At 29.9% G+C, this 13,131-nt stretch overlaps 1 protein-coding gene across 1 annotated transcript in view; it reads right to left on the bottom strand.

The window, feature by feature from the left end:
• Positions 1 to 367: 367 nt before the first annotated feature.
• The window catches only part of LOC105622461 (zinc finger E-box-binding homeobox protein zag-1), a 32,598-nt gene continuing 19,834 nt past the window's right edge, over positions 368 to 13,131 (bottom strand). Inside the window, exons 2-9 of the mRNA XM_012203880.1 lie at positions 7,065 to 7,381; positions 5,749 to 5,889; positions 5,149 to 5,446; positions 4,317 to 4,675; positions 3,049 to 3,399; positions 2,546 to 2,878; positions 2,305 to 2,467; positions 368 to 561 (exon numbers count right to left, since the gene is read on the bottom strand). Coding sequence (XP_012059270.1) covers positions 368 to 561; positions 2,305 to 2,467; positions 2,546 to 2,878; positions 3,049 to 3,399; positions 4,317 to 4,675; positions 5,149 to 5,446; positions 5,749 to 5,889; positions 7,065 to 7,381 — 2,156 coding nt within the window. The remainder of the gene's footprint in view (positions 562 to 2,304; positions 2,468 to 2,545; positions 2,879 to 3,048; positions 3,400 to 4,316; positions 4,676 to 5,148; positions 5,447 to 5,748; positions 5,890 to 7,064; positions 7,382 to 13,131) is intronic.

Below are 13,131 nucleotides of genomic sequence, written 5' to 3'. Positions count from 1 at the left end.
TTTATTATATATATATATATATATATATATATATATATATAGATGTCGATTTTATAAAAAATTAATTGGAAAATTAAAAATTAAAGGAGTACAAGGTAAATGATAATCCAGAATGAAAGTTGAAGAAAGAGAGAATAATGCGGATTTCTTTCTAAGAACAAAGAAAAAAACCGCTTCTTTTTTTTCCTTCTCTTCTTCAACTGCACCAGTCGGACAAGGAAAGTATCTGACTGTCTCTTATCCTCTCTACTAACTTCTGACTTCTTGCCTCCAACGGGAGAACACGGTCTATCTATATAAGTCTATGGGAGAAAAGTATAATCTAATAGGTAAGCGAACGAGCCTCAGATAAGAAGACTGAGTACTTCTATTCTCTGTAGGGTTTGCAATAAGAATAACGATGATTCATGTGTTGGCTATAGGAGCCGGAGTGAGAGAAGCGCTTGAGGCACTTGGAGCACTGGAAGGGCTTTTCGCCGCTGTGCAGCCGCTTGTGTTCAGTCAGATGATGCTTGTGCTTGAACGCTCTTGGACACTCCACACATTTGTAGGGCCTTTGCCCTGAAACATTTATCAATCTTTGTTTTGTTTGCGTTCGTAATAAATTTTGTTTAGAAAGTACGAAGTAGTTTAAGACAAAAAATTCCATGCTGCCTTAAGATTCCTTGATTAATTTAGATCAGCGTTTTTCAATCTCTTCAATTTGCGGTGCACATTAAATAACGAACTAAATTATTTCACACTAATTATTATGTATTGAGAATTGGAAATGAATTAGTTTTCATATGTTACTTATAATGTCTTTGACGGACAAAATTTTTGCGAAAAAGTAGAAAACCTACATAAATTGAGACAAGATCTTAGAAATTCTTAAGTTTTCGTGGAAAACTTAAAGTTTAAAATCTATGTACTTTTTCGTAAAAATGTTTTCGCCAGCACTGGTGAAAATTTTTCTACTAATTTTTATACGAATTGGAACATTTTTCAGAAATACTCAGAAATATTCGGAAAGTTTACATCTTCTGTCAGAACTTCTCGTTCAAATGAATTCTGAAATTTCTCCCATAATTTTTAAAAAGTATTTTTAAATTTTTTAGATTATAATATTTCATTAGAAATTATACTTACAAAAAATCTTATAATATTTCATAATTAACATATATGAAAAATTCTGAGAAAAGATGTAGATTTTCTGAGAATGTTCCAATTTGTATAAAAAAAATGTGAGAAAGTTATAAAATTAGAGAAGTTCTGAAAACTTATATAGAAATTCTAAAAAATTATATGAAAAATTCTAAGAAAAATTTTCACCAGAAAAAGGTGATAAATAAAAGATGTTATAGATAAGAAAGTTTAATAATGGATAATTTTTGAGCGATGATATATCAAAGATATAAAACTTGTGCTTACAGAGCATTTTTAATACACTATAATTCAAAACTATCTATTATTGATGCCTTATGTCTGACATCTTTTGTTTACTACATTATAAGCTATATTATATGTATGTAAAAATTAACTCATTTCACTAGAATTAATTATATGTATACGCAATTCTGCATATAATTAAGTAATGGGATTCTTTGAAGTATATTATTAGATGCATACACTTTAACGCTGAACATAGATTTTTTTTATCAACGCAACATTCAGAAATAAAAAGTAAAGTTCTAAAATTTTAATTTTTTATTTTATCATTTTGAAAGTAATTTTATTGTAATGACGATATCACTTTGATTAAAATGAGGACAAATATAATTTTATTTAGATAATTTTCACAATTCTTAAAATATTTTTATTTCGTGTTTTACTCACTTTTTTACTTATTTTAAAATTTTTTCATTTTTTTCATTCTTTTAAATTTCATGGTACATTTGAACTGTTTCCAACTTATTGTAGTATACATTTAACACCGGTTGAAAAACTCTGACTTAGTGTTAGATAACAAAAAAAAAGATTTAAAAATATATTGATAATTCTAATTTATGAGCTTTTAATAAATTGTTAACAAAATCTTATTAATATAATATAATAATTCTTTTAATCAGTTTTAGGTATATTTTAGTAAATTTTAGTCAAGAGAGAGAAAGATACAACTGTATTTTATTATAATTTAAATCTAAAGAATTGAAATTATAAGAATTTGAATTTTGTAAAAGAATAGTTTCTATAAAAAAGAAGACTTATTCATTTGAATAAGTATTGTATCTCGAATTTCTGACTTATCATTAGATAAATGGCTCTTAATCGTTGCATAAACTTACAAAAAGTTGTAATATATTACGGTAGCAGTAATGTACTTACCGGAATGTTCATATTTGTGTCTCGTAAGGGAACTGTGTTTGGAAAATGTTTTCTCACACCGATCACAGAAATAAAGACCCTGCTCGTTTTCTGTTGCTGTAGGGGTTATTTCCGATTGTGGTGCAATTTCGCTCTCGCCCTTTGCGTTCGCTTGATTTTGATTCTAAAAGATAATACAATAAATATGAATTATACATTCGTTTATAATTTAAAATCACTTAAGCTTATTTTCTTTCATTACCTTTGTGATTATTTCTCCACTAGGAGGTATACGCTTAGTTTCAATGGGATCAGTAGCGGTTTCTTCGTCTATGACTAAAGGTAAATCCTCGAGGTCATCGTTGTCGGGGGGGACAGTTGGAGCTGCAATATCATCTTTTTGTTCGCATGGAGACGAGGTGTTTCTGCTTGAGGTATCACTTTCTTTGATCGCTGATATAACAAGTGCTTCTTTCTTCGATAAATCCAAAGGCTGTTCAATAATAGATGGATTCTCTGGAAGTGCTAAAGGTACCAGAGCTGGTGGTATTTTCGATTCTCTTCGATCCCTGGCACGTGAATTTTGAAACCAAACCTATAAAATGATCATATAATTAATAATTAATCACAATTATCACAAGTTTATTAAATATTATTAAGCTTATTAAAGTTTATTAAGTTATTAGTTGTTTTAGAAAATATTCTAACTTTCATTCTAATTCTCTCATTTAGACAGACAATTTAATCTGTCTTTATTTTGCATACCTGTACGACACGAGTAGGAAACTTGATGTAATCAGCGATCATGATGATCTCCTCCTTTTTAGGTCGCGGATTGATGGCATAATAACCTTTCAAAACAGCAAGCTGTTCATCATCTATGAGCGACCTAGCTCTGACTCTTCTACCATGGTCGTTCTGAGTCTGGTTGCCCTCTTCTTCATCTTCCGAATCCGCCTCAGAACTTTCCTCCGCTTTTTTCTTGGCTGATCTCGATGTTGGATGATTAATATTCTCGAGCTTCGCGGCTAAACCTTCACTTTGTGAATCATATTGATCCGTTGTGCCCCAATCCGGACAATGTGTCATTTCATTAGACATTTCGCTATCTTGATCCTGTAAATAAGATTCTAGATCACAAACAGGAATGATTGCATACAATTTTTTACCAATGACAACGCAATATTCAGAAATGAAAAAACTAAAGTCCTGAAAGTTTTTTTATTTTATCATTTTGAAAGTGATTTTATTGCAATAATTTCACTTTAATTAAAATCAGAGCAAACACAATATAATTTAGATAATTTTTACAATTCTTGAAATATTTTTATTTCGTGTTCCACACTCTTTTTTGCTTATTTCTAAATTTTTTCACCTATTTCATTCTCTAAAATTTCATGATACACTTGGATCGTTTTAATTCAACTTACTACAGTAATGTACATCGATACCAATTGAAAAATCCTGACTTACTGTTAGATAAAAAATTAAATTTTAAAATATTCATAATTCTATTTTATGAGTTTTCCATAAATAATTATTAATAAAACCTTATAGCTAATTCGACTTGCACTCAGTGGTGCACGTTAAAGCTGCATATCGTACATAGAAAAAGTTTAGATATTTTTTTTATTTATTATTTTATTTAGAGGTCTCTGTCATCTTTTACAATAAATATGTTATAATTCGAAATGTAATCTAATCTAAGAGAGTCAGTTATTAAATTTAATTATTAATTTACATATTGTATTATTTTTTATATATTTCATATATTTAACTTTTATATATTTAACTTTTAGAATTTTATTGGGTTGTCCGGAAAGTTCGTGCCGATGTTGAAGGAAAATTGAAACGTAGAAAATTTTAATTTAATAAATGTATACTAAAATTTAAATTTTAGTCGGCACAAACTTTCCGGACAACCCAATACTTTATTGTCCCAATAATAACAAATTAATTCTCACCGCGAACTGGACCTTTCCCCGCATAGAGCAGATAAAAAAGATTCTCTCATTAAATCTCTCATTATATACCTGGTAATCCTCTTCGAACTCCCGTTTCATCGTAGCTGGAGACGTGGATAGCTTTCGCATGTTCGCTTCAAGCAGCTGCTTCGTCACGGAGGTGTTTACAGTTTCTAATATTCGTCGGACTGCATCCAGACCTTGCAACGGATCTACCGGTGCGGGAGACTCTTTGCCCTCAGTGCCCTCCGTTCCCTCAGAGTCTGCTGTCGATGGACTCATCACTTCCCGATGCGTCTCAAATTGCTCAGTAATGTGGTCGAATCGCTTAGCGTGCAATTGGTTCAGCAACTTGCCTATCGAAGACTGCAGGAAATAATTTCCGAATCCCATCATGTGAGGCAACAGAGTTGGCATGTCATAAATACCTGCACATTAAACCATTCAAATTGAAGAATTATGATAATCAAAATGACAGATATATCTGAAATCATTTTAAAATGAAAATCCTAATATCAAAATACTGAAGCAATATTAATTTTTTAATAAAGTGTTTTTAAAGTTGACTGAAATTGTTTGAAATTCGTGTGCTCAAATATAACATGTCGTGTAATAATAAAGATATTTTTATGCATCAATTCTATTCTTGAAATTGGTATTATTACATAATTATTACATTCATTATCATATATGTGCCGCGCGAATTTCGAATAATTTGATCGATGAATCTTATATCTATTTAAAAATTATTATATCCTCGGCACTTTTTCATTATGATTTTTTTAGCATAATCTCAAAAGTCTATTATTACGAGAGACTTAGAATATAAATATAAATGTAGTAATATATACATATCTATATTTTTAGAAGAAATATTGATCTAAGTGATAAAATTAATTACCTGTTCCCTCCCTTTGTATCTCTTGATACTCCGACGGCGATAACTTGGGCAGAATCGGCAGAAATGTGTTATTGTTGGCTGTCAGCAGATCGACGTCACGTCGTCCCGATAAAGCCTGATGCGTCTTTTTCTGTCCCCGATCAACATTGGTTATGGTGTTCTGCCTCGATTTTTTCAGATTCATTATCAAGCACTTTTTCGCTGTCATGTGGCTCGAATACGATCCAGAATGAGAGAAACGCTTGCCGCAATTGTTGCACTGGAATGGCTTCTCACCGCTGTGAATGCGCAGGTGTTCCTGCGAGAAATGGAGGAAGACGCGTTTAAATTTACATATTTTTTTCTCTTTTTTTTATTCCTTTACGATTTATATAACACGCAAAGAGAAAGAGATAAACTCAAAGTAGAAATGGATACTAAATTAAAGTCGTTAATATCGGTGATAAAGATAAATAGAATCTAATCTCCTCTACAAGGAAAAGTAATATATAATAATAAAAAGCAAGAAATGTAGTAAGAATAATAAAATAATAAAATAATAAAATAATATTACATGTAAACATAAGACACGCTTATTATTAATATATAATAAGAAAACACCTTAAGATGATGCTTGAACTTGAAGGCCTTCTCGCAATGAGGACATTTAAACTTTCGTAAAACAGCACTTTCATCATGGCTAATCATGTGCCTCTGCAATCGGTAGACGTTGGCAAAGGTCTTGCTACACACCTTACAGGACTGTCGAATTATTAAGAAGATTAGTCAAACAAAGATAAATAGTTACTCACGAAACTAATCAGTTCGTCATTACTACAAATTTCCTTTGAAAATTCATGAACAAAAATATCTGTAGCGAGAGGTCAAAGATATTTGTTCGTTTATATGTTTACGTAAAATATATTCATCGAGTGTTTTCTTCGAACAGTTCATTATATTCAGATAATTTCTGTGTAGTATATTTAATCATAGTTTCATGAGTATATGTGAATAGAAAATATTTTAATACATTATGAACGCACGCTATATTTATACTTAAATTTTTCTTCGAGAATTATATACAACTAGTAACAAAATCAATCGATCTCTTCTACTTGTTTTCTTAAAAGAAAACTTACATTCTTAATTCACTTTTAATCTAAGAGAAATATATCGAAATATACATATTTATTTTAATCGCATTAATTGTGCGTATTTTTTATTACACGTTGCAATTTGTCGAAATTTCAAATCTAAGATACCTCCATAAGAAAAGTTGAGCACATTCAAAATTAGTACGATTCAGCACACAATTCTATAGATAATATTTTTTCATAATTATAAAAAAAAATATATATAAATATTTAATGAAAGATTGACGTCACAAAATTACATATTAAAACGTTTTAAATAGTAATTAAAAAAAGAAGGCAGAAATATAGAAAAAATATAGAAAAAATATAAGAACCCTGTTTGTCTCCATATATATATCATGAAATTAAATATATAATTAACCATCATTTGAGTTGTGTATGAATAAGTTATTGTATAAAGTTATTATCTACAGAAATTCATCAATTTTTATTTACCTATTTATTAACTTTATAAATTGCAAGCTGGATACTTCGCATCTCACATTATCACTTATAACTTTACGCGTTACTCATTTATATATGCTTATCCCAATAAGCGTTAAAAAAAAAAATTTAGAAAATAAGAAGACGGTAACATCTACCACCTATTTACGAACATATTTCGTGTCTCCCTTCCTCTCGGAAAATCGCGTGCGAAGAGATACGAAAACGGCGCCTCTCAGCGGAAAGCTGACTGCCGCTTTTGCGGGGATATAATCGATAAGTCCGCGCGCGGGACGCGGCAAACAAGGGGCTCTTCCCCAGTAGAGTGTGTGTCCTTGACGGGTCATCGCGATCACTCACCACTTGGGAGAACTGGGCGTTGAGATCGTGCTTGTCGATGGTACAGGACGTTTTGTGCGTGTCCTCGAGATGAAGCTGCAGGACACGGACGTCCCGACAGGGGATGCCGCACTGAGGACACCTTTCGCCACCCTGCTGCTGCTTCGCGGATGATCCGCCCTCGCTGTCGCCGCCACCACCCACCCCCCCGCACGTACCACCGCTGCCGCCACCACTTCCATCGCCGGCAACACTTCCACCTCCTGCGGTTGGCGCTCCACCCGCGCAACCTCCGCCCACCTCCGTATCCACGACACCTGCGTCGTCCTCGCTACAGCCTGTAACACGCGCACACGTGGCACACGGTTTTTATATTTCACCTCGGCAGCGCGCCATCGCACAAAATATTATACACTGAGCCATTCAAGTACTGGCACTATTCAAGATATACGCGTGTGTGATATTTCCAGGGTTGAATAAGTTAATGTTTTTGTTTTAAATTAAATTAAGTTAAAAGTTAATGGCTTATAAAATTAATAAAATTAAGTTGAACGAATAAAGAATGAACTTAATAAAAGTTAAGATTAAATTAATTTAAGTTTAAAAAAAGAGTTAATTTAAAAAAAAATTATCTTTGAGATCAGAATGACCTAATTTTTCTTAAAATGAGATTACTTTAAATAACCCTTACAAATATAGATTATTAGGCAAATATAATTTTATATCCATATGTAAGTTACTTATATATAATAAGAATCACCATAAGGTGTGTTTGTCGAAATCTTGTCAGAGAGAAGGGTATTTGCGTTATTTCTCTTTCTTTAATCTTTATCGAACTTTCTTTGACTTCTGAAACGATTGTTCATGCATGTTTACGACTACATCTAGATATTTATTATAAAAAATATACGTAAAAATTTAAAAAATGGGTGAATGTGCAACTCTGTTCTATAACAATTCTTCTCTAAGACTCATTTCATATTTATGTTGCTGAAATATAATATTTGTGATATCTAAAATTAATGTGATTCAAATATAAACGGGAATTAACAAAATCTAGCGAGTCAATAAAAATTGGCTACCGTATGGTGTGATTCTTTAGAGTCTTTCATCATTGAACTTTTTTAAAATTAATTCTCTAATGTTTAAGACTTTATAGAAAAAAACATATTAGCATTAAGAAAGATAGAAAAATTTTTTAATTTAAAAAAAATTAATAAATTGAAGTAATTAAATTAAATTAAAAAATAATAATGCATTTAAAATTAACTAAGTTAAATTAAAAGTTATTAACTTTTTTAACTTTTAACGTTTCAATTAGTTATTACTCAACCTTGGATGTTTCATTTGTTATAATTTTATAATCAAGAAATATATAATCAATATTTCCGAAATTATCATTTCCTACTAATCCAAAGATATTCGGAATTCGATGTACTTTCTTAATCTTAATTTTATTCTTTCAAATTACTTTCTTAATCCTTCTTCATTCTTTCAAATTTAAATTAATTTTTATTGTTTTTGAAAAGAGAGTTGTATTTCAAATGCTAATATCGCTTTTTCCATCGCTTTAACGCATATGGAAGAAAACGTGTTTGATAATATAAATTTTGTAATAACAATAAAAAATAAACATAATTTCAGTGAATTCGATTGATAAACACAGGATATTATACGAGCAAACAGAATGATTTCTATGTTTATTTGTACAATAGAAATATTTGGCATAAAGTAGCATATTTTGGCATATCTTCAACGTCATAAATTAAACTTATTTGAATATTATTAATTTTAATTATCGGATAAAATTTGATTGATTCAATTTTTGTATTCTCAATGCAGATATCGCGAATGAACGATATGTTGATTGAAATCTGATACGTTTCCATCAGTCTTATAATCAGGAATTAAACCGCATAGATATAATTACGCTGACAATAAGATCGAATTATAACATTACGGAGAAATCTTCCATGTTTATTAATCGAATAAAATCCAATTCATATGAACATTTTTCACATCTTTGCCATATTAAAAATTATATATTTAAGTTGTAAGCGCGACATTCCAATTATTTCTATATATTAAAATATTCATATAAGTGATCCATTATTTTTAATTAAATGTTTCAATTTTAATTAAATGTTTATAAATGAGACAGAACTTTTATCAAATATCTCTAGCAGGAGAATTGACTACCAGCGAGATCTTGTATCAATTTTTACATATCAGTACAGGTACCAAAGAAATATTGAGATGATAGTAATGGGCCAAGATAATACTAAATACAGTATGAAATTACTGTATTAAATATAGACATGATGCTGCAAATATATTGTCGGTGTATTTTCTCAATACTGAATCTGTTTTGAATAATTTCATGGGGCAACAAAATTAAAATTTTTAAAAGTTGTTTTAAAAATATATATTGATAGGAATTTGATCTAATCCGAAAATAATCTCAAATTTGTTTCATTATTCACAATTCTTTTACAACAAAAAAATTAACTCTTAGAATATATTTTAAATATATTTAAAATATAAAATAAAAAAATTGTACAACTCGATTATTTAATTTAAATCTTATGTAAAAAGTTTAGTAGTTCCTTCTTCTTTTGCTAGAGAAGTCACGTCTATAATTTTTTTTGTGTCTTGCCGATTTTCACGATGCAGCATCCAATAATAACGTCAATTCTCGTCAAGAGTATATACATTATTTTACCATGCAGTGTTAAATTCACATTTATATTTTGTAGAGTATAACAAAATTAAACGTGTAAAATAATTATATGGCATAATATTTTTGTGTTTTTCGAATTTAACACTTAAAAATGCATCAAAAATATAATACGAACATACTAAAAATCAAAAAGTAATATAAAATTAATAAAATGAAATATTATAAAAAAAGATAATAGTCTTAAAAATATATTGTTGTTTTTTGCCTTTTTAATGCAATTTTTCTCAAAATTGTGACGTGATAGTTAAATTTGGACAGCGTATTCGTATTCAGCACACAAATAAGAATACGTTAGAAATAGCTAAAATAGTTAAAACAATTTTTTCCATGTGTAGACACAATAATGAAAATGTACTGATAATGTACTGTACTACTATTCAGTACTGATCCACACATTGGGCTATATCATTATTTTTTAAATATTGATTCAGTATTGAAATAGAAAACTCAATTTTCGGTATCAGTACTTCGCTAGGATTCAATACTAGTCTACTGTATAAATTCATTTAGAATATTTCGCATACACATTATACTGTAGATATAATTTAAACAGCCTAATATCTAGTAATATCTAGTAATATCTAATAATAAATAAAAGATTACTCGAAATATAATCATTACCGCTATTTTGCATTAATTTTTCAGCTACATTCTTATAGATGTTAATCAGTAATCTATACATATATATTGTAGAAATCTGTGTGGTTCTCTAATTCTCGGAAATATCTTTATAATACGATGCTGTTATATCTGGAACATTCTTTACATAAAATAACAAAAATAAATAATTTTGCATATATTTGATAATAGAGAATGAAAAATAAATTATATAGAGAATAGAATCAAGCGTTTCTCATTTTGGACATGCAACTCTGCGAACAATACATACCGTAACACAATTAATCCTTAAAAGTTATCATATTGTTCATATTGAGTTAAATATATTTTAACGAAATTATTATACATGTTTAATGACATCAAATATCTATTAAAAAATTTATCCCGATCATAAATCCCGATTATAAATGAGATTCATGTTTTTTACAATTACATTGGCAGTTACATGTTTATTGAGAAATTAAATAGTTAGCAATAATTAAACTTGCTAATGTTAACTATGATTACTAAATATATCTAATGTACGATTAAAAAGTTTAGTTCTCTTGATAATAAATTAACTTCATTAAATGTTTAATTATTTATTAAAAACTTTATGTATCTATATGTTTATATTAATTCAGTTATTATTAATTATGAGAAATTACAAACTAACAAAAAGCTAATAAGTTTTTTATAGATACCTTTAATTAAACAATTTAGAAATATATGATAATAATATAAAGGCTATAAGAATCAACGCTGGTTATCAATTAACAAGTAACATAACGGTCAATTTGAAGACAAACAAACTATAGTTTATTATATTACGAATAAACCTTACAGTTTATTGAGAATCTCAGCGTAAGCATGATTTAAGGTATCATGTAAATTTAGCCCATTGATCTGTCGATGTGCATCATCTCCGATATCAATCGTTTGTTATAATAATTCTGTACATCTAGTATCTCTACATTTTGCCAATCAAAGTCATGATCGTTTTGCAACCTATGATCTGTAATCACCGAATGAGTGGATATTTGACTATGGATATGCTTTTGGTGTTCATAGGAAGCATCACAATCACAACAATTGATCTTGTAGACTACATTCCTTTTTAAAATTAATTATTTAAAGAATCTTTATAAACCTTAATAAACTGATTCAACTTGTTTAAACTAAAAAAAGAAACCTTTTGGCAAATCCCATTAATTATATTCTTGAATTTATTCAATATCTCTTCTAAATACGGTATGGAAATTTTACCATTTAACTCGTTCTTTAGGTAAGTTGTTATTTGATCTTTTAGTTGAACAAGAATTCAACTTATTTATTAATGTTTTAACTCTTAAAACTATTAATTATATTTAACTAGTTAGATATTCGTAAAATTACATATCATATTTAGATTACGTGCTTTTTGTCATCGATATAACTATTGAATTGCTGCCGCTGCGTCCTCGAAAGCTCGATCTATACATAAGACGCAGATCGGAAGTGAAAAAACGTATTTCAGATTGATAATAGGTCGCAGACTGCAATACGTAAGACGCGAAAGTTGAAATTCACCCAACTTCCTACGTTCTGCATCCTACAATCATATTATATTGTAATTAAAATACGTTAGGTTAGTTTCTAGTTTTGCGACTCTTGCGATCCGCAGGTCTTCGTACTGCGTCTCATGTAGATCGGGCTGAAGCGAGACAACGAAGTTCAGTGGCTAGGTATTCGGAATTCCGAGTTGGACCGCACGTGCAAGGTTGGCGGCGATCAATCAGCTACGCGTATCTGATGGCGAGTATCGGTTTACATGTGCGATGCGTGGAGTTAATCGTGACTACCTTCGGCAATTGCCAATACGCAATGGCTGGGTCACCACGTCAGTCGCATAATCCCCGGCATGACACACGTGCATCAGTGCGCACACGCATGTACGGAATGCGTACATACACTGGAAAAAAGACGCGTGCGCGATAGATATAATCGAATTGCGTGGATAGGGCGTAACACTAGAAGAGAAATACGATGAGATAGCAAGAGGAAGAAATACGATGAACGCTGCCAAATATTGTGAGTCGATCTTTAGGCAAAATGGAAAAAAAAATTGATTGAATCAAGAAAAGTTTCGACGAATGTTTCGAATCAAAGGTAAGTTAGATTAGCTTTGTCTCCAGAATTGGTGATTTGAAGAACAATCTAACGATTTTTTCGCTGCTATATTTTCGGTATCACTGAAAGTAGCGTCTACATATTTTTTGAATAATTTTACGAGAAATATTATAAAAATATTTTACACAATATAGAAATATAGTACATATAGTTAATTCAATTTATAAGAATTTTTAAAATATAGGATATTTTAAACATAAAAGTTGTGAGAACGTATATCGTAAGTTTTGTAAATAATTAAATATTAATATACATTACCGATTGGAAACATATGGAATATTGTTATGAATCATGAAGATTACATTTTTAAATTCCGATAAATCGATTTTACTGTACTGGCAGCACACTTATACTCAAAGAACTGGTATGTATGACAGAACTGGTATATGAAAGAACTGATATATGACAAGACATCTTTTAGGTACCAAACTCACGTCTATCGATACCTGAGAAGTTTTTCACATATGTAGAGACTAAGATGGCAATCAGTTGCAATTTTTGATATTTTATTTTTGATATTTTTGAACTCGATAATCATGATCATTAAGATCGTTAACATCGATAAAGTATATATATATATAT

This window comes from Atta cephalotes (genome assembly GCF_000143395.1).
Source record: "Atta cephalotes unplaced genomic scaffold scaffold00045, whole genome shotgun sequence".
NCBI classification, from domain to species: Eukaryota; Metazoa; Arthropoda; class Insecta; order Hymenoptera; family Formicidae; genus Atta; species Atta cephalotes.
Note: the sequence above shows the minus strand (reverse complement) of the source record. Positions and strands in the feature narration are given on the sequence as shown.